Source organism: Sus scrofa, chromosome 13, assembly GCF_000003025.6.
Source record: "Sus scrofa isolate TJ Tabasco breed Duroc chromosome 13, Sscrofa11.1, whole genome shotgun sequence".
NCBI lineage: Eukaryota > Metazoa > Chordata > Mammalia > Artiodactyla > Suidae > Sus > Sus scrofa.
In genome coordinates, this window is record NC_010455.5 from 73,345,301 (window position 1) to 73,366,892 (window position 21,592).

The following is a 21,592-nucleotide window of genomic DNA, read 5'->3' on the forward strand; positions in this document are numbered from 1 at the left end:
TCTGGAGCAGGAGCCCCTGGAGACACAGCCCTGTGATGACTCTCTCGGACGTGATGCTGGCGGAAGGAGGGTGCCTTCCATGTGATTCCATCTGCATCCCATCGTGAAGTCCTTTCCTTAGAGGCCAGGTTGGCGTAAATCCATGGTTACCAGAGTTACGGGTGGGGTGGAGGGTGGGTGGGATAGAAGTGCATGGAGCCAGGCATGCGTGCACACAACACCCCCACACACACGCACACACACACCAGAGCAAACATCCCAGAGCAGTGTTATGAGGGTCCTGGGCAATGTGGCTCACTCAGCCCTCCCTCAGCCCCAGGGCTCTGCACACAAGGGCCTGTGGTGGGTCAAGGGGAAGCTGTGTGCCACCCAAGTCCCCACCGGCTCCTCCCACCCATCTTCCAGCTGTGGCTGAAGGGCGCACCTCAACTTAGCCCCCTTCTGTGATGGACACGGAGGCCCCCAAGAAGTGCCATCCATGTAAGAAGAGTAGGACTGGGACCCAGGAGAAGTTTGCCAGGAAGTTTCCATACAGGTACAGGCGCTGACGTCCACCAAGTCATGGCCCCCTCAGCCACCCGGGAAGGCACTCTGGGTGTAGCGTGGGTCCTGGGGGCTCTGTCCACAGGGAGGTCCCTGAGCAGCTCTGTGCTCCATGACAGTGGGGGTCCACCTCTGCCCCCATCCCAGCCTGGCCACGGCCTCCAGAGAAGTGCCAGGCACCCCAGAGCCTTGGCTGGAACTTCCCTCAGGGCCAGTGGCCATCCACCTGGGCCACCCAGGAGCCCATGCAAGACACCTGCTCCTGCAAGGTTGTGATTCTGACCAGGGTCAGGCAGGAGTTTGCAAAGCCCCAGGGCCCCTGGGAATCAGCAGAGACCAAAGGCCAGGTGGTGCTGGGCCTCAGCCAGCAGCACCCTTTTCTCAGTGTATTGAAGAAGCAGCCTGGGGCCTGGGTCCCACTGTCAGTGAGGCTAACATCCTCCAGGATAAAACACTGCAGCCTTGGAGGTGGAGGGAGGGCTGACAGCTACCCCCAGCTGGACCTTTGGGACAAAGATTCCTGGCGTGCACCTGCAGCAGGCTGGCTGGATGCCTGTCCTCACCTTGCACCCTTGTTCTGTCACCAGGCTGCAGATTCTTTTATCCTGTGAGGCCCAGCATGGCAGGTAAACATGGCAGAGTGGCCTTTGAGTGAAACAAGGGGAGGCTGACAGCTGGGGCTGGGGGGTTCCCTGGGCCAGGCCACTGTTGCAGGACTAAGGCAGGGCTGAGGCAGCTGCTGGCCCAGATCCCAGCTCTGCCACTTCCTAGGGGTATGGCCTTGGCAAGTCACTTAACCTCTGGGCTGTTTCCCCATCTATAAGGTATGCATAACAATACCTACCTTCCAGCCTATAAAGCACTCAGAGCAACCTGGGACACAGGAAGAGCCACCTGAGCGACAGGTAGTTCATGTGGCCTGGTTACAGCCCCCAAAGGTGCCAGGTACCCCACAGGTTCTCATGGCTGGCAGAGCCCAAATTGGAGCCCCTGCAGGCCTGGGCGGTGGCGAAGATGAACAGCTCACTGCGGGAGCAGCTGCCCCTGCAAAAGATGTTGGTGCCAACGAGGTCCATCCCTGTCAGAGGGTGAGTCCCAGGCCCAAGTCTGCTGTCACCACCTGGGAACCATGCCACCTGGCTTTCCTCTCCACCACCAGGCTGAGGAGGCCGAGACCAGAGGAGATGCTAGAGCCTAGAGTCACTCCATAGTAGACAGCTCAGGGCGGGGGCCTGGCCCGTGGAGGTAGTGGGGGAAGCAGGCCTGAAGGCAGAGTGGAGGGGAGCCAGCCAGCTTCTGGATGGCGCACAGCCTTCTCTGAGGGTGGTGGTGCCAGCAGGGACCCTGCACAGGGTGGCCCACATGGATCACATACAACACAGCCCATGCACAGGGGGAGACACTCAGGGATACACCTTGACACACTTGCAGAGACCCACATACTCGAACATTAGGACACACAGACACACACTTGTCCTAAACTGGGCTGTCACTCACCTGGCACACAGCAGCTGTCAGACATTGAGGGGCCTCCGGGACTGGCTGGTTTAGAGCTTCCACCCACCTCCCAAGGGCCTCAGCCTCACAAACAGGGTTGCACAGGTATGCCAGGCCTCAGGGCGACATCTTTTCTCCCTGGGGTGCCCCTGGTTCCATACTCGGTGCATTACCCTGGCAGGTCACAAGGATGCACAAGGTCCCCTGAACACCACCTCAAGAGTTAGTGCACAGATGTATGTATACACACACACACACACACACATACACACACACACAAGCACAGGTGGTGCTCTGCTCTGTCCTCTACACTGACAGGCCAGGGCCAAGGGCACAGGTGTCCCTGGTCAGTTGAGATTATCCTCACTCTGGGGTTGGGCATGGCCGTGCTTAGTGCTGGGGGAGGGAGGCTGAGGCCTGCCCCTGGAACTGCCTTTCCTCACACCCCAGCCCCAGGGGTGGGTCACCAAGTTGCTAAATGGCCACATTCACCGGAGGGTAAAGGGAGCGCCTGAGACCCTGATGCAGGTGGGGGTGGTCTCACTGGGTGGGGGAGGGGAGGAGATGGGGGGGTGGTCTCCCTGGGGGAGGTGGCCACATGATGCTGGTGCACCTCCTGGAGATCGCAGGCAATCTGGCGGGCACACGGATGTTGCAGGCTGCCAGGCTGGGAGTAGAGTCTTAGTTGTGGCCAGCGCGGGTCTCTGTGGCTTCTCCAGGCTTGGGGCCCCAGACTTCCCGGCACTGTCCAGCCTCCGCCCACCGCCTCCATCTCTGCCTCCACGTCCACCACCACTGAACATCATCTGGGAGCTGGCGCTGCTGAGCCGCCGCTTCCCTGCCCCTGATACCCACACCCCAAGAAGCCCCTCCAGGAGCCCAGCCCTGCTCAGCCGGCATCTCAGACCAACCCTGAACCCCACTGCCCAGGACGCTCAGGGCTGAAGCGGTCTGTGTGGAGGGAGCAATTTGAGGAGCCCGGGAAAGGTCACCATTGGAATAAACGCTGCGCAGTTCACATCCCTTGGACCAGTTACTCTGCACATCTGCGCTCTATGTTCTCATCCATAAACTAGGGTGATGGTCAGTCTTACGGAGTGTGAATGTCATTTCCAAGCATTTACCCCAAAGATATGCTCATACACTGGAGTAAAGATGTTTGGACCATGATCTTTCTTCCTGTGCTGTAGGGACTATTGAGAGATTGGAAGCCACCTAAGTATCCCTGATCAGGGGCTTTCAATTTTGCTTTGGCTGCTTCCCAAATACCAGGCAGCCATTAAAATGAAGATGCAGGTTGTTACATACTGATCTGGAACAATCTACAAAGTATGCTCAAATCTTTTTTAAAGCAGAGGGTCTAATATGCTGCCATTGGGTCTATTAGAAAACGTGTGTGCATATGTGTATATATACATGTATGGGTATGCCCTCACGTGTGCAGATGTGTGTGTGCACATGTGTGTACATGCATATGGGTGTGCCTATGGAGCATGTAACAGCTGTTGCTATAGAAAAACTTGGGACTTGGGTCCAGAGCTGAGAGGGGCATGACATTTTCTAAATTTTAAATGCATGAACCTAATACTGTATTGTTGGTGTATTCTAACTTCAAAGAGAAGTCACCTGGAGCCAAAGCAGGGTCCTCTAGCCTGCTGGAGAGCAGACACTCAGGATCCCTTTGGAATCCACAGTGGCAGCACAAGTGAGGAGTGGGGGCTGAAGATGTCACGGTTTCCCTCTGTTCCACAAAAATGGGGCTAGAAAGTCATCTTGGTGCCTTGGGCAAGAATTGAAATAAGACCACTCGCTATAGCCTTCTCACTGGGAGAGAGGGGTGTGGGGACCCTGAGGGTGATCAGGTTGGCCACCCTTAATGAGGTGGGCAGCATCCATTCTCTTTCCTCTAGATGTTGGGTTGTCTGCACTTTGCTGTGGTGGAAGATGCTGCTCTGAGCCATCCTGCCCTTGTCCCTGGAGAGGACTTGCTGGGCAGAGGCTCCTGAACATACTTCCTCTGCCCCACGCCAGCTAGCACCACACAATTCCCAAGGATCCCTCTGCATGTGGCAGGAGTAGCTGACAGAAAGAGGCTCCTTCAGATGGACCTCCAGCTTCACCTGCAGAGGCCCAGATGTGGCAGGGCTCCTCCAGCCTGTGGTGCAAAGGGAGTGGGTCTGTGAGTAGAACAGGCTCAGTTGGTCCCTGAATCTAGAGTCATAAGATGTGTCTGGTCAATGGGCTCCTTCCTGGGGTTCACTGTAGAGTGAGTGTATTCAGGGAGCAGGAACTGTCAGTACACTGTGCACTGAGTGGCCACAATGTCCTCAAAGAAGATAAGTGTCAGGGGGCCTCATGCTAAGGGTGTGACAGCAGGGGGCTGGCTTAGCTCTCTGTGCAGTTACCCATAGACCTGAGAAGCCACCATGAGGGGCAGCAGGGGACGTGCTGCCAACGTGCCCAGCCGATATATCCCCATGCAGAGTGCAGCCGGCACCGGGAGGGGCTTCCTAAGGAGCAGGTGGCTGGGCTGCCCGCCATCAGGGAGCTTCCACATTGGTCACACAGGCGTGAGGGACCAGGGTGCGCCTGTGCACAGGCCAACCTGATCACTCTCAGGGTCCCCACACCCCTCTCTCCCAAAGCAGCAGGTGTGCAGGGTATCCAACCCGGGGAGGTCTGGAGACAAGCCTCGCCCATGAGGGGGGCCCAGAGGAGGAGCAGGGAGGGCTGTGATATTGAGCTGGCCACCAGCACAGGCACCCAGGGCTGAGTCACTGGCGCACCCCAGGGAGAACTCTACAATTTCCCACCTGAGGGGCAGCATGGCAAGGGTGGCCCCCATTTCTGGCAGACAGGGCCAGGGCCTCTTGGGGCCTGAGCTCCGCACCTGTCCACTCCCTGTGCACAGGCCCAGCAGGCCCAGTAATCAGGGGAGCCCCAGGGAGGGGGTGCAGTTGCCACCTGGGAGCTCTGGGCAGCCCCCAGAAGTGGGTACTGCAAAGGGCACTCACCCAGCCTACCCTGCAGCTGGCAAAGCAATGCCAAATGCACCAGGGGCTCTGGCTGGAAACAGAGCCCGAGCCATCCCGCCAGGCCTACCACCGCCTTCGGACAAGAGGGACCAGCTGAGGCCGCCTGGTGTGAGTCACAGTTGGTGCCCTTTGAACAGGCAGCCCCTTTTTCCCATCACTGGAACAGCCAGCACCCAAGCCCTGGGCCACTGACCCCTCAGAATGTCTCCATGACAGCCTGAGCAGCCCTGGGTCTGCATTCACCCCAAGGCCATCAGTCAGTGGCAGACGATTCTAAAACTGGGTGATGCAGTGTCAGTTACAAAGAAACAGGGGTTTATTTTAGCAAACTTTTAAATCACAGAAATATACCTCCTGGGAAGCTGCTTGGATGTCAAATCCACAGCATAAAATTGAAACCAAAACCAACTCCATAACTACAAAAACCTGAGAAATATTTTCCTGACAATAAAAGCCAGAAAAAGCTAAGAATGATGAAACTTCAAACAAGTCTGTAACCCAATCCACCCACATCACGTCCATCCCGAGGAAGTGCTAACCAGGACTACCCAGTTCCAAGTGACTGGGACATGCAGGTCAGTGATGAGTTAGAAGGCCTTCGAACCTTCCATTGGTAATCTCTGTCCCTTTAGGAACTTGGTGTGTGGTTTTAGTAGAAAATCGCTTATGGGGACCCTCACGACCTGTCCAGCTCTGCCCATGAAACCCTGCTTTCTCAGGTCATCTGGTGACCCAGCCGAGACCCCATTATTTGGCCGGGGGGGGGGGGGGCAGTTGACAGCCTGTGACCTTCTGGCACCAGCGAGAGGTCAGAGCAGGCAGATCCTGGAGACAGTTGAGGGGGCACTGCTGCAGCTTGTGTGACACACAGTGCTTGCAAGGGAGACGTGTGACAAACAAGCACCAGACAGCAGGAGCTGCTGAGGGGTGACAGCAGAGCAGGTGGGTGAGTTATAATTGTGATGCACCTGGGCTCGGGGTGGAGTCGGACCCGCAGCCTCCGCATCCCCCTCATCCCCCTCTCTTCTCTCCCTCTCGCTCGGCACACACTTCCCCGCAGGGCTAGCGCAGCCGCAGATAGGAGGGGGCGGAGTAGTTGAAGAGCAGGAAGTCCATCTTGTAGAGGCCAAAGAGGCGTCGCTGGTAGAAGGGGCTGATGTCGCGGAAGAGGCGCGCCGCCCGGTCGTGCGCGGCGGCCGCCCCGGCTCCGGGCGGCGGTTCGGGGAAGCGCAAGCCGGGCGCGCCCACCAGGCTCAGCACGAAGGCCGCGTCCTCAGCCAACGTCTCGAACTTGCCCACTACGTCGTAGCGCAGGCGGCATGGGTGGCAGAGCGCGTGGGTGCGCTCCCAGTGCTCGTTGAAGGGCCCATCGCGGCGCGTGCGCGGGTCCAGCAGGTAAGCCAGGAACTCGGCGAAGCGCACGTCGTGGCCGCGGGTTAGCGCATCGGGGCCAGGGCGCGGCCGCAGGCGGCGCACGATGCTCGTGCCGAAGCGGCGCTGGAAGTCGGCGCCCCAGGGCCGCTGCAGCTTGTTGCGGTAGGCCGACGCCAGGCGCTCGAACGGCTCGCGCACGAAGAGGAAGGCCAGGTAGGCGCGCAGGCGGCGGTTGACCTCGGCCGGGCTGAAGTCGGCCAGCGAGGGTAGGCGGCCGGGCGCGTGCGCCTCGTGCGCGGGGATGGTGCGCGGGTCGCTGGGCGCGCGGCCACTCAGCGCCAGCAGCACGCGCTTCCAGTTGGTGCAGGCCACCTTGGGCACGTAGCAGTAGAGCAGGCCGTGCGCGTCGTCCACCAGCACGTGCCGCAGGTCCTCGGGCTGCAGCAGGTGCTGCCGACGCGTGTGGCGGCTGCAGGTGCGGCGCAACCAGTCGCGCCGTTGCCGGTGCACCTCAGCCAAGTCGGAGAGCCGGCCCTGAGAGGACAGGGTGGGTCAGGGTTGCGGGGCGGCAGTGGGCGGGGGACCCAGAGTTGGGGATGAATCTACCCTGCCAGGCGGCAGGAGGACAGGACTGAGGCAGGTAACCAATTTGCGGCGTCGAAGCCAGCCTGATAAAGAGGTGTGACCCGAGCGCTCAGCACGGAGGGGGCGAGCGCAAATTGAGCAGCTGCCTTAGGAAAAGCAGGGTGGGCTATGGGAACAGTAACTTTAACTACATATAAATAGGGTTGGAAAATGCAGCGGCTTGTAGGCTCTCGAGTTATTTTTGTTGTTCAATGAGAAAGGTAATTCTGTTCTGATAAATTGGCATATTCCTTTGAGTGTTGATTTCTTCGCCCCCCCCCTCCCCGTACCTCCCAACAAATTCTGACCTCAGTTCCTATCCTATCCTTGCCCCCTCTGTAAAATGACGTGTGTCCAGGCTTCCCAGGCTCCAGCTCCTTGCCCTGCACTTGACAACGCTCCGAATTCTATGATGCCCATCACCTCCTGGCCAGCCTCCACCAGGCAGGGAGCCAAGGCGCCACTTCGGGCTCTCCCTTCTCTTTCTTCAAGTCATTTCTGCCCTAAGGAGGGTCTCCACTCCCAAGACTAACCCCCCAACCCCCCTGCCCTTCCCCTTGGGATGAGTCATCTAATAAGAGTTCTTAGGAGAAAGTGTTTCAGTTTCTCGAAGTTGCAGTAAAAGTTTTCGGTATAGAAAAAAAAAAAAAGATAGTAACACGTTGATGAGGATGTGGAGAAAGCAGAACCTCCACTCCTTGCTGGTGAGAATGTGAAATGACAAAATGGCATAGCTGCTATGGAAAAAAGTAAGCATTGGGCCCAGCAATTCCACTCATAGATATTTGCCCCAGAGAACTAAAATGTGTATTACATAAAAACTTGTACACAAATGTTCATGTCAATATTATTTAGTGGCCCAAAAGTGAAAATAGCTTAAATGTCCATCAGCTGATAAATGGATAAGTGGTATGTGGTCCATCCATACAATTGGATGTTATTAGCCATAAAAAGGAATGAAGTTCTGACACCGGATGAACTTAGAAAACATTATGCTAAGTGAAATAAGCCAGGCACAAAAGGCCACATGTTGCATGGTTCTGTGTATGTGAAATGTCCAGAACAGATCCACAGAGACAGGAAGTAGGTGGGTGGCTCTCAGGGGTGGGGGGCAGGGAATTAGGGAGTGACTGCTCATGGGTACTGGGTTTCTTTTTGGAGTGATGGAAATGTTCTGAAATTAGATAGGAGTGCTGGTTGTGCAGCCTTGTAAATATACCACAGCCCACTAACTTATACACTCTCAAAGAGTGAACTTTATGGTATGTGAGTTATACCTCAGTTAAGAAGCAAGTCTTGAGAGTGTTTCCATTTTAGAGGAGGCCCACATAGCATGTGGAGGAAGGGCCGATTCACCCAGGGCCTACAGGGCAGGCACATGAGGTTGGAGGAGTGTGGGTGCGGGTGGGGCACAGGTTCACAAGGGCTTCTGATGCCTTTAAGCGGATTCACAGGCGTCCCAGATCCTTTAAGTGAAAAACACTAAGGCATAGAATAGAATTTGACATGTTACACACCGGGTTTAAAAGGGTGGGGAAAGGTATAAAAAATGTTTCAAAAAGGACAGGTTGCAAGGAGTCTCTGAGATCTGTACCAGAATAGTCACAAAATCAGCACAGCTGGGATTTGCTTCAAAATAATGCCAGGTAGGAGTTGGGGGGAGAGGGTCTGATGGGACAAGACTGGAGAGCTGGTCACCATTCAGACTGGATGGGGAACATCGAGGTTCGTTTATTCTCACTACTTCTGTGCATGTTTGATTTTCCAAAATGAAAAGTTTAAGCAGAGGAAAACGAGGACCTACATGGTTGTAGAAGAGATTTTGACTAAGTATCAGAAGTCATGTTGGAGCCGTGAACGCTCCGCAGGGCCAGGCAGGAAGCACAGCCACATGCCCGAATTACTCTTCCACGTAACGTCATGGGCGCTGCTACATCCAGCTAGGGTTGTAGGAGGCCTGGGAACATCAGAGTCCTGCTCCCACCTCTGAGGCACTGACTCAAGGTTTGGCCATGGAAGCCTGGCTCTGCCTGGGTTCCCGGAGCAGGCTGTGTCCAGGGGCCCCACGGCCAAGATTTGCTTTCACCATCCAAACCACCCACCCATCTTCTGGCAGAAACATTTGGCCACTCCTGTGTCTGTCACCCTCCTCCTTGCCAGCAGACCACAGTTGTGTTAGGCTGTGTGTCCAGCCTCAGGAAGAACCTGTCACAGCAACCTCACACACCTTCATGAAAGCACTGGGTCCAGAATCGGGCATGTGGCCTGCTTCTGGCCAGGTAGATGTGAGGGGAGGTCTGCAGGATGGCTCCCAGGAAAGACTTTCCTTCAGGACAAAAAGTAAAGTCTCTGGAAGGAAAAAACCCTTTGCCCCACCCCCTTCCTTTCTGCTTGGGTACTGTCCTATGTGTAGCTGTCTGGAGCCCTGGCAGTCATCTCAAAGCCATGAGGCAGCAGGTCTCTGACAGAAGTCAAAATCCAGAGGATGACGGTGACTGGTGTGTTGCTGCTGAGCCATGGGCTTCTGCTCTCTCAGCATCTGGAGAAGTAAGCAGTGACCATCCTCATGGCTTCAGTTGGCCTCAATTAGCTTTTCTCTTGTTTGCAGCCCATTGAATACCAAGACAGTCACTGCTAGCTCCATTTTACAGATGAGAAAACTGAGGCTCAGAAGAAATGGGTTGCCTCCAGGTTTCAAGTAGAGAAGCTGGGGCTCCAGCTTGGGTCCTTCAGGACTCAGAAGCCAGGCTGTTCCTGGGCAACCCCTACCAGCCTGGCTGGACTCAGCTGCCTGACCCTTAGCCTGGCTCTAGTCCTTATGAGCTGTGTGACCCTCTCAGAGTCCATGGCCTTCTTGTGCCATCTCCTCAATTATTAATGGGGAGGACCAGTTTTCCTTACTGAGCTGCCATGAGGCCCTCGTGAGGTCTCAGAACCTGAGCTCCTGGTGTTGGTCACACTGCTGCTCTGCTCTTACCTGTCCAGCAGCAAGGTGTCTGCACACGAGATGGCCCCTGGGCCTTTGGGCTGCGAGGGGGCCAAGCCAGCCCCTTCTGCCCCTCAGAAGCTACTGAGGGCCTGGCCTGCCCTCCGCTTGCTCTGTGGCCCAGGACAAGTCTGTCCCCTCTCTGAACCTAGACCTCCCCACCTGCAACATAAGGATGTGGGCCCGTGAGCCCCAGAGGCCCTGTCAGCTCAGCCCCCAGGGATTCAGGGAGCATTATCCCGGCTTAAAACCCTCCATGGCTCCCTACTGCCCCTGCCCAGTCCTGGCCCACCTCACACCCCCTCCATCCTCCACTCACCACCAGGCACTCGGCCCCTGCTGTTCATGTCTTCACCCCCTGGAGGCCTGAGCCTCGTGTCCCATTCTTAGAGAGGGTCTCCAGTCTACACAGGTCCCTCCTGGAAGAATGCTCTTGGCAGCTTGTCCTGCCCGTCTAGATGAGAATCAGTGGAGGCCAGGGCAGGAGGCAGTGGGATGCTGTCCCTCCAACCATGGGACCATGAGCCCCACAGGGCAGGAACCAAGCCCACCTAGGTGACACTGCATTCACGGGTGCTGAACACAGCCAGCATCGCAGGTGCTCAATAGTGGTGTCTGAGTGTGCTTCTGGGCTGTGTGCCCTTGGTGGGCATAGCCATGTACCTTAGGGAATGACGGTGTGCAGTCCCAGCAGGGGCATGTGCCTGAGAATACACGCAGGCCTGTTTCTCTGTCGTGGTGGCACTGAACTTGGGGTTCCTATTGTGGCCATCCCTGCTGTGGGCAGCATGCAGTCTGCTGCTCTTTTATGTGGGACTTTGCCCACTGCTGGCTTGGGGTGGGCAGGCAGATGTGTGCGAACACCCTAGGACTCTCCATCTGCCCCTAAGCCTTGCGCTTGTCACAGCCCATACTCTTTCCCAGACAGAGCCTGGATGCAACTGCAGCCCCATGACAGCAGGTCTGCATGGACTCTTGGATTCCCATGGCTGCAGGTGGAGGGAAGTGGCAAGGGGGATGTCTGTCCACCTACCTGGTCCAGGTCGTGGAGCATCTGCAGGGGACTCCTCCTCCTCCCACCAAGCCAGCTGGAGCCCACGGCCCTGTTGTCAAATACTGGGGACATAAGGACAGAGGTGTTCACTGATGCACCAGATAGCTTGGCCGACTCACCTGGGCACATCTGACCCACCTCTTGGACTGTTTCCCCCCATGTGTCACCTGCCTTGGGGGTACAAGAGTCCCCCGGGAGAGGGTGCTTGGTGTTGCTCCTGCCCCCATGTCCTGCTGGGCAATGGGTTAATAGATGCAAACTATTGCCTTTGGAATGGATTAGCAATGAGATCCTGCTGTGTAGCACTGGGAACTACATCTAGTCACTTATGATGGAGCATGATAATGTGAGAAAATAGAATGTGTACATGTATGTGTAACTGGGTCACCATGCTGTACAGTGGAAAAATTGTACTGGGGAAAGATGCCAGGAAGGAGGCGACAAGAGGCAAGGTAGAAACTACAGCCCTCCCAGAATGCCCTAACCCCCAGCCTCCCCTGGCCCCATTGCCTTCACCTCACACCCTCCTCTGCCAGCACCATGTTCATGGAGCCTGGGGAAGAGGCCTCAGCAGGTTGGTGGGGGCCCAACCTCCCCGGATCCTGGGTGTAGGTAGGAGAAGGAGCTGGGCAGCTGTGGAGGGGGCACAGCCAAGCTGCAGGTGACTGGCAGGTGGCAGTGCAGGTGACCCACTGTGGACACTATAGCCACCCATGGTTCCCCTACCCATGGTACCTCCTGGTAAATGTGGGTTCAGCCGTGGCCCAGGGTGGATGCCTCTGAGCGCAAGAACACTGTCTCATTACCACATTCCTCAATCTTCCTTAAAACTACCACAAACTCAGCCTGCTATGTTACTCTTTCACTCAAAATGTGTTTTTTAGTGAAAACCAGACAAAGATACCACAAAAAAAGAAAACTACAGGCCAATTTCACTGATGAACATAGATGCAAAAATCCTCAACAAAATACTAGCAAACCGCATCCAACAATATATTAAAAGGATTGTACATCATGATCAAGTGGGATTTATCCCAGGGATGCAAGGATTCTTCAATATCTGCAAATCCATCAGTGTGATACACCACATTAACAAACTGAAGAATAAAAACCATATGATCCTCTCAATACACTCAGAAAAAGCCTTTGACAAAAATCCAATACCCATTTCTGATACAGACTCTTCAGAAAGTGGGCATAGAGGGAACCTACCTCAACATAATTAAGGCCATATATGTCAAACCCACAGCTAACATCATTCTCAATGGTGAAATTCCCGCTGAGATCAGGAACAAGACAAGAACGTCCGCTCTCACCACTACTATTCAACATAGTAGCAGCAGCAATCAGAGAAGTAAAAGAGATAAAACGAATCCAAATTGGAAAGGAAGAAGTAAAACTATCGCTTTTTGCAGATGACATGATACCATACCTAGAGAATCCTAAAGACTCTACCAGAAAACTGTTAGAGCTCATCCATGAATTTGGCAAAGTTGCAGCACACAAAATTAATACACAGAAATTGACGGCATTTCTATACACTAACAATGAAAGATCAGAAAGAGAAATTAGGGATGCAATCCTGTTTACCATCACATCCAAAAGAATAAAATACCTAGGAATAAAACTACCTAAAGAGACAAAACACCTGTACTCTGAAAACTATAAGACACTGGTGAAAGTAATCAAAGATGACACAAATAGATGGAAAGACATACCGTGGTCTTAGATTGGAAGAGTCAATATTATCAAAATGACCATACTACCCAAGGCAATCTACAGATTCAATGCAATCCCTATCAAATTACCAAGGACATTTTTCACAGAACTCAAACAAAAGATTTTCAGGTTTGTTTGGAAGCACAACAGACCCAGAATAGCCAAAGACATCCTGAAAAAGAAAAATGGAGCTGGAGGAATCAGGCTCCCAGACTTCAGACTGTACTACAAAGCAACAATCATCAGAATCCCATGGTACTGGCACAGAGAGAGAACTATAGATCAGTGGAACAGGACAGAAAGCCCAGAATTAACCCCATGCACCTATGGCCAACTAATCTATGACAGAGGAGGCAAGAATATACAATGGAGAAAGGACAGCTTGTTCAATAAGTGGTGCTAGGAAAACTGGACAGCCACATGGAAAAGAGTGAAATCAGAACACTCCCTAAATCCACACACAAAAATAAACTCCAAATGGATTGAAGACCTAGATATAAGACCAGACACTATAAAACTCTTAGAGGAAAACATAGGCCAAACACTCTCTGACATAAACGACAGCAACATCTTCTCAGATCCACCTCTTAGAGTAGTGACAGTAAAAACAAACAAATGGGACCTAATTAAACTTCAAAGTTTCTGCGCAGCAAAGGAAACTCTAAACAAAATGAAAAGATACCCCACAGAATGGGAGAAAATCTTTGCAAATGAAGCGACTGACAAGGGATTAATCTCCAAAATTTGTAAATAGCTCCTATAGCTCCATATCAAAAAAAAAAACCCTATCAAAAAATGGGCAGAAGATCTAAACAGACATCTCTCCAAAGAAGACATACAGATGGCCAAAAAACACATGAAAAGATGTTAAACATCATTCATTCTTAGAGAAATGCAAATCAAATCCATGATAAGGTACCACCCTACACCAGCCAGAATGGCCATCATCAAAAAGTCTACAAGCAATAAGTGCTGGAGAGGGTGTGAAGACAAAGGAACCCCATTACACTGTTGGTGGGATTGTAAATTGGTGTAACCACTGTGGAAAACATGACTCAAAAAGACACATGTACTCCAACATTCATTGCAGCACTATGTACAATTGCCAAGACATGGAAACAATCTAAATGTCCATCGACAGAGGAGTGGATCAAAAAGATGTGGTACATATACACAATGGAATATTACTCAGCCATTAAAAGGAACAAAATACCTGCATTTTTGGCAACATGGATGGACCTAGAAATTATCATGCTAAGTGAAGTCAGCCATACAATGAGACACCAACATCAAATGCTTTCACTGACATGTGGAATCTAAAAAAAGGACAGAATGAACTTCTTTGCAGAACAGATACTGACAGACTTTGAAAAACTTATGGTCTCCAAAGGAGACAGTTTGTGGGGTGGGGGCATGGGCTGGGGTCGTGAGATGGAAATCCTATAAAATTGGATTGTGATGATCATAGTACAACTATAAATGTAATAAATTCATTGAGTAATAAATTTTTTTTTAATTACAAAAAAAATCTTAAACATATTCAATTAATATGAATATATTCTCAGTGATAGAGTCAGTATAGGTAAGGATATGCTCCTGGATCATATTTTTTCTTAAATATGAGTATATTAACATACTAATAAATTATAATTCAGTCTTTAAAAACATCACCAAAATCGGCACGTCTTTGGCTAGACTGACCAAGAAAAAAAGAATGAAGACTCACATTACCAAAAGTGGGAATGACAGAGGAGACATTAGTACCGGACCTTACAGAAACAAGAAAGGTTATAAGTGTATAATATGAAAAACAGTACAACAGGGATCTTAACCTATGTGAAATGGACACGTTTCTAGAAGGACACAAATTCCTGAAGTTGACGCAAGAAGAAATGGAAAAATCTCAGAAAAGAAAATCATGGACTCGTGGTTGCCAGGGGGGAGGGGGAGGGAGTGGGATCGATTGGGAGCTCGGGGTTAATAGGTACAGACTATTGCCTTTGGAATGGATTAGCAATGAGATCCTGCTGTGTAGCACTGGGAAATACATCTAGTCACTTATGATGGAGCAGGATAATGTGAGAAAAAAGAATGTATACATGTATGTGTAACTGGGTCACCATGCTGTACAGTAGAAAATTGACAGAACACTGTAAACCAGCAGTAATGGAAAAAAAATAAAAATCATTATATAAAAAAAGAAATGGAAAAAAATCTCAGTAGACATATAACAAGTAAAGAGATTGAATTCATAATTTAAAAAAATTCCCACCAAGGAAAGCCGTTAGATGGCATCTCTGGTGAATTTTACCAAATATTTAAAGAAAAATGAATACCCATCTTTTACAAAGTCTTCAAAAAACAACAAACAAAAAAGAAGAACATTTCCCAATTTGTCATGAGGCTAGTATTACCCTGATACAAAACCCAGACAAAGACATCACAGGAAAAGAAAACTATATACCATTATTTCTCATGAATACATATATAAAACTCTCAACAAATACCAGCAAACTGAATCCATCAACATGACCAATTGAGATTTATTCCAGGAGAGCAAGGTTGGTTCAACATAAAAAAAATCGATCAAGGAGTTCCCATCACAGCTCAGTGGAAACAAATCCAACTAGTATCCATGAGGATACAGGTTTGGTCCCTGGCCTTGATCATTGGGTTAAGGATCTGGCATTTTGCCATGAGCTGTGGTGTAGGTTGCAGACATTGGCTCGGATCCATCATTGCCGTGGCTGTGGAAATAAGTTATATCCTAGAACATTTTATGTAAATCTGACTTAAAATTTAAATATATTCACTGGCTATCAAGAAATTGTTGAAATCATAAGAATATAGAAAGAATACTCATAAGAAAAACAGCTTTAAGAATTCAGGATCACGAGTTCCCCCTGTGATGCAGTGGGATTGTTGGCATCTTGGGAGCCCTGGGACACAGGTTTGATCCTAGCCCAGCACAGTGGGTTAAGGATCCTGTGTTGCTGAAGCTGCAGCTTAGATTGCAGCTGTGGCTTGGATATGATCCCTGGCCTGGGAACTTCATAATCCAGGGCAGCCAAAAAAAAGATTTCAGGATTATAGGAGGAAATAATATATTTATAAGAAAAATAAATGTTCCCATGATCCTTGGATTTCAACAAAATGGAGTCTTTATAATGCTGCCAGGATTCAAGAGTTTCCCTTAAGACAAGTTTTTGGCAAACAAACAAACTTGGGAAATTGGATGAACTCATCTGTTGGCACACTGACCACAAGCAGTGGTTCTCAAACTTTAGCTTTGGGGTGGGGGGGCTGTTAAACAAAGATGGCCTGACCCACACCCAGGGGTTTTGCCCAGTAGGTCTGGAGTGGAGCCCAAGAATCTGCATTTCTGACAGTCTGAGAGCACGCTTTGAGAACCACCAAGCTGCAGTGGTGCCTGGTGGAGGCTGGCTGAATGAATGAGTCGATGCCAGCCTGACAGGCCTTGCCTTGGCCATCAGAACCCTCTGTGTGCCTGAAGGCCACTGTCCAGTCTGCCTTCCATGCCTCTGGCAGCCTCAGGGCCCCTCCCTACTCCAGGGTCCCTGGAACAAGGGCCAGGCTCTCCTGTGACCAGGGCACGTGGAGGGTGAGGTCTCAGGGCCTGTGTCTCTGGAGCATCAGCAGTCCCAAGACGCGAACCTCTGTCTCCTGGCAGCTGGACAGGTCCCAGAAGGCCACTGTCACCAGATGATCTGGCAGAAAAGGCAGCAGCCCTGACTGGTCCCTCAAAGTGCAGGGCAGTGCCAGGAGCTGCTCTGCTTCCCTGCAGCTGGGAGCAAATCATGGTGTCACTGCCCTGGGGCCCCATGACTTGGGAACACCAGCCTTCCAGAAACAGCAGTGTTTGCGTGGGATTCTCATTTCCTGGCCAGACCACAGCTCACAGCAAAGTGGGTCCTACCAGACCCCAGAGGCCAGTGGGAGGGAAGCGGGAGGCCCAAAATAGCCAAGGCCAGTGATTACAGGGCTGGGCTGCCCCCACCCAGCTCCACACCCACCACTGCCCTCCGCAGGAGAACCGTGGTCCAGTGGGATGGGCAGGCAGGCCATGGAGGGGGACAGAAGAGTCTAGGAGGGCCTTAGGGGGTGCCTTGGCCATCCCTGGGTCTGGTCCTGACTCTGCACGGCTAGAGGCAGGGGCCCTGAGGGTCACGTTACATCCTGCAACCTTCCATGGCCCAAGCCCATCTGCCCTGTGACCTCTGCCCCTACCCCTCTGGGCTTCTGGTCCCAGACCTCCCTGCCCAGGGTAAGTGGAGTGGACAGACCCAGCCTTGTGGCTGGGGAGTAGCCTGGGCCAGGAAAGAGCAGCCACAGGCAAAACCACGGGCAGGTTCTGCTTTGAAAAAGGCAACAAAAATAGCAAGAGGTTATAGAGAGGGGAGGGGCTGAGGGTGCCAAAGACAGACAGAATTGCGCACAAGGACAGGGACACAGACTGGGAGAAGGCAGACAAGAGACACAGGGAAACAACTGGATGTTCGAAAGAGCACACAGCCAAGCAGGTGTGAAGGGGCCGGAAGCAAAGGGGTGAGCTGCCTGCGGTCAGGGGGAGCCCAGGACCCAGGCCCTGGGAACCACGAAGCCCAGACTCAAGAGCAGGCCTAGGGCTAGTATGAGGCCCAGCCTGACACCCTCAGTTCTCTGCACATGGCTGGCAGATCCTGGGCGGCACAGGAGTGGGCAGGCAGTCTGGGGAGCCGGGCAGGCTGTACTCACCAACACACCTATTCCTGGGGGAGAAACTGCTCTTATCCCCACTGACAGATGGGAAAACTGAGGCTCACAGAAGCAAAGAAACATGCTGTGGCCTTACAGCAAGTGAGGGCCAGAAACAGGCTTGACCCCAGGCTCCTCTTGGGCTCCCACTCGCCCTGCACTCGAGCCCGCCCAGCCTCACCACTCCACAGGCTACATGGGGACACCAAGAACAGAGAAACCAACAAACGGTCATCAGCACAACTGCATGGTACCGTGAGCCCCTTACCGCTCGGGGGAACCCTCAGCCCGGTGACCCCTGGCCCAGTGCGCAGAGGTTATGACACATGGTTTCTGGTTAATAAGTTCTAGCTGGGCCAGTGTTGCAAGATCAGACCATTTAGACCAGCTTCCTGGCCCGTCTCTAGGGGACCTGGTGGCCCAGGGTCAGGGACGTTCCCAGTGGTCACCAAGCCCTTGGCAAGCGAAAGTCCTCCTGCCTCGTTTTCATTTTCCCAAGAAGATCTCTTCACTTGTCTTTGTTCCACACCCTCTGTGGGACCCTAACTGGGCAGGTCACTTCCACTGCAGCCTGGGCAGCTCTGCCAGGACAGTCACAGGCTTTTCCTGCCACCGTGGTGATGGTAAAGCCCATGTGATGTCCCGCTGGCTCACGGCCAGTCCCAGTCCCAGTCTCTCAGGGCCTCCAGGTGTATCCCCACCCTCCGCTGAGAACTTCAGCTCCAGCCCCCAGCGTCCTGTTGGCTTGTGAACATATTAGGTGCCTCCAGTTCAGGGCCTTTGCACTGACTCCTGCACAGACAGCCTGCGGAAACCTCTACACTTTAGGGTCAGCACTTCTTGTTGTTCGGATCTCAACCCAAACATCCCTCCAGACTGCCTCACATCAATTAACTCCCGGCTCATCACTGCCAAGATGGTGTATGGGCTGATGTCCAGCTGGTCAGCCCTGTGAAGAGGGGCCTCTCTTGTGTCTCACTTAGTGTCTGGGAATACCTACTTCAAGACTGATGACCCTTCCTAGCTGCTGCCCACCACCTTTCAACCGGGGCCATCCTGCTGGGACACACAGATGCTGAGGGCCCTATTGAGGCTGTTTCCCTGGGCTCTGGACAGAAGGCCTAGCTATGTCCTCTCCCCCTGCCGTTGGCACAGGCTCACTGGCTCCAGAAGGAGAAGAAAGTGGCTCTGGGAAGCAGAGGAAGCGCCCATCACCACCCAGGGCCGGGGAAGCAGGGCTCCAGAGGGGCTGCCAGACCAGACACAATGAGGTCACCTACTGGGTGGGAGGCTTGTGGCCAGGGATATTCACGAGGCAGGTGGGCCCAGCCTGGGCAAAGGCTAAGAAGCAGGGTGGGAGGCAGCTCCCTGACACACAGGTGGACAAAGCACAGATGGTGACAAGGACTTGGCTTCCTGTCTCTCAAACCTTGGTAGAGGGGGTGGTAGAAGAGATCTGTCCAGCAGGGGAGAACAGGTCACACACAGCCCCCTTCCATAGAGGCCCTCCCCCGCACCCATCCTGCACACCCCCACAGCCGGGGCTGAGCCCTGGGGGCTGGGAGCCACTGTGCCTGCCTGATTCCAGGTCCATGAGAGTGGGTGGACAGAGTGTCATGACCACAGACACTAGGACCACAACCCATGCTATGATGAAGGACACTTCACTCAGCTAAGACACAGGAGCTCTGCCAGGAGCCAGGAGCACCAGCCCCCTGGCAGCCAGCTCTGGGAACTCATTGGGGGATGGAAAGGCTGACCTGAGCTCCCTCTTGAAGGCTTGGGGAGGCTCAGGTCTGGACAGCTGTGTCTAGATGTGGAGGAGACAGTGTGTGCAGCAGGGGGACTAGGAGGAGCACCAAGGCGGTCTCCCCCGCCTGGATCATCTGGTCCCCAAGCCCAGACATAGTCCCAGCGGCTTCTGACTGGCCAAAGAAGCCCCTCAACCCCAGGATGCAGGGGTGTCTTGGTGAAGCTAACTCCACCTCCCCAGAAGCCCTGTAAGGAAGAACCTGAGCAGGCCATTTTAAAGATGAGGATACAGAGGCCTGAAAGGGCAGGGCCAGGTCACCCAGCAGGGAAGGCTGTGGTGTGATTCTTATCCATCAACCCAGACCCAGCCAGGTGTGTCAGTGCTGCCCTAAAACAAGCCTCACCTCACCTCTTGGGCCACCCTGACCCCACACCTCATGGTATCCTCCCACCGGGGGCACAGGGGCTTCCCCCCTACGCCCTGTCTACCAGGCACCAACCCGGACTCCAGGGATTCTCAAAGACCCCACAACGGGTAGGAGAGGAGGTGCAGAACCCTCCCCCAACACACACACATACACACCAAGAAAAGGCAAACACAAACGCACTCCCACACCAACCCCCCCAACACACACACACACACACACGCACACACCCCCACGGCAGGAAAAAGCAAAGAAAGGCAGAGGTCAGAATCTGCCCCAGGGCTTCCGAAGCCCCAGGCAGCCTGTTTAGCCAGCGGGTGAGACGGCCACGCCGTCCCTGTCTCTGAGGTAAGTGGTCTCAGCACAGGCCTGCCAAGCAGGTCACTTACTCCGCACGGCCGCAGTCACGACTGGCTGGCTGGTTACCCCAGCAGCCCTGGAGGTGGGTGCTCAGGGCCTGAGAACTTCACCGTGTGAATTTCAGGCTGACCAGGTGCATCACGCACAGAGCCAGGTGCACTGAGGGGCTACCTCCGCACGCGGAGTGGCAAGCTCGCCGCCCACGCGCAGCCGCGAATCTGGAGGGCAAACCCAAGGGAAAACGAGGCTACCCTCCCCCGGCGCCTAATGCCCTCCACCACCCACCACTCACCCGGAACCAGCGCGCAATCTGTGGTGCACGAACCGTTCCCTCTCACTTCTCCAGGCCTTGGGAGACCCGGTCCCGAGGGGGAAGACGCTTGCGGGCAGCCGGGACACAGGCGGGGCATCTGGAGCTTTTTGAGTCCACCCGCCCTGCCTCCCACCCCGGGAAGACACATCAGGTACGCCCATCCGTCGGGGGTCCGGCCGCGCTGGGGCGGCCCCGGGGCCGGTGAGCACTCACCCGGTCGCAGGGCGCGCGGCGCGACGCCCAGGAGCAGAAGCAGCAGCGCGGCTCCCAGACACGCGGCTGCCAGCGCGCGCCGCCGCCAGCAGCGCCTCCCCATCCCTGCCCCGTGTGCGGTGCCCTACTTGGGTCTGAAGGGGCGGCGGGGCGGGCCCGGGCCAGGGACCACACCGGGAGCCAGACCGGGACCCGCCCCGCGCAGGGACTAGACCTTGGACCAGCACCCGCCCCAATCGCCCGGCGGCGGCGGCGGTGGGGGGCGAGGCAGCGCCTGCTGGGGACCAGGCAAGTGGGCAAGGTCGAGTCCGCCGGCCTCATCCAGACTGCCTAGCTCCCACCCTGGCCAGCGGGGCAGCCAGACTGCGGTCCAAGGCGCGAAGGGTGGAGACTGGCAGGAGGCAGCCCGGTCCCCAGTGCTACTCCTCCCGCTTCCATTCCCCCGAGGGCACCGTCCACCACCCCGGCAAAAAGCCTGGTCACAGTGGCGGGTGGGCGGGTCGGGGGAGCACAGTGCCTGTCCCCTTGTCTTATCGCTACCTTACATAACAGAGGTCCAAGGGCCGGCTCGGTGGAGGGGCCGCCTGTCCTGTACATGACTCCCGGGACCCCCACCAATCCCATCCTCAGAATCAGGCCGAAGGGTGCCCCTTCCTCCCTCCAAGCCCACCGCATGGCCTTGTTTTCCACACCGGGGGGGCGGGGGGCGTCTCCAGCCCTGCTTGGATCCCGGCAGGTCTTTGCCAGACTCGGAGAGGTGAGTGGGAGTTTCAGTTCACACCTCTGGCATCAGACCCTTGTGCCTCCTCTGGTCCCCACACAACTGCTCCACACTCCGGGTAGCACTTGGAAGTGGCTGACGACCTCTGAGTTCGGGGGTGTGAAAATGCAGCCCAGCCTGGAGAGACAGGCACTCAGCTCTCTCTGGATTGGGAGACCCAG

At 54.1% G+C, this 21,592-nt stretch overlaps 2 protein-coding genes across 4 annotated transcripts in view; one reads left to right on the forward strand and one right to left on the reverse strand.

Annotated features, from left to right (window-relative positions):
- On the reverse strand, window positions 5,370-21,074 carry CHST13 (carbohydrate sulfotransferase 13). Its single transcript, XM_003132414.6, has 3 exons — window positions 20,651-21,074; window positions 11,093-11,175; window positions 5,370-6,983 (listed from the first exon to the last, which is right to left on the reverse strand). The coding sequence occupies exons 1-3, from the start codon at window positions 20,751-20,753 to the stop codon at window positions 6,138-6,140; spliced, it is 1,032 nt and encodes a 343-aa protein (XP_003132462.2). The 5' UTR covers window positions 20,754-21,074; the 3' UTR covers window positions 5,370-6,137.
- Window positions 14,934-21,592, forward strand: part of LOC110256296 — a 36,698-nt gene continuing 30,039 nt past the window's right edge. For all 3 annotated transcript variants that reach the window (XR_002337675.1, XR_002337677.1, XR_002337679.1), the window contains exons 1-2: window positions 14,934-20,112; window positions 20,471-20,588. The gene's annotated coding sequence lies outside the window, so the exon portion shown is untranslated. The remainder of the gene's footprint in view (window positions 20,113-20,470; window positions 20,589-21,592) is intronic.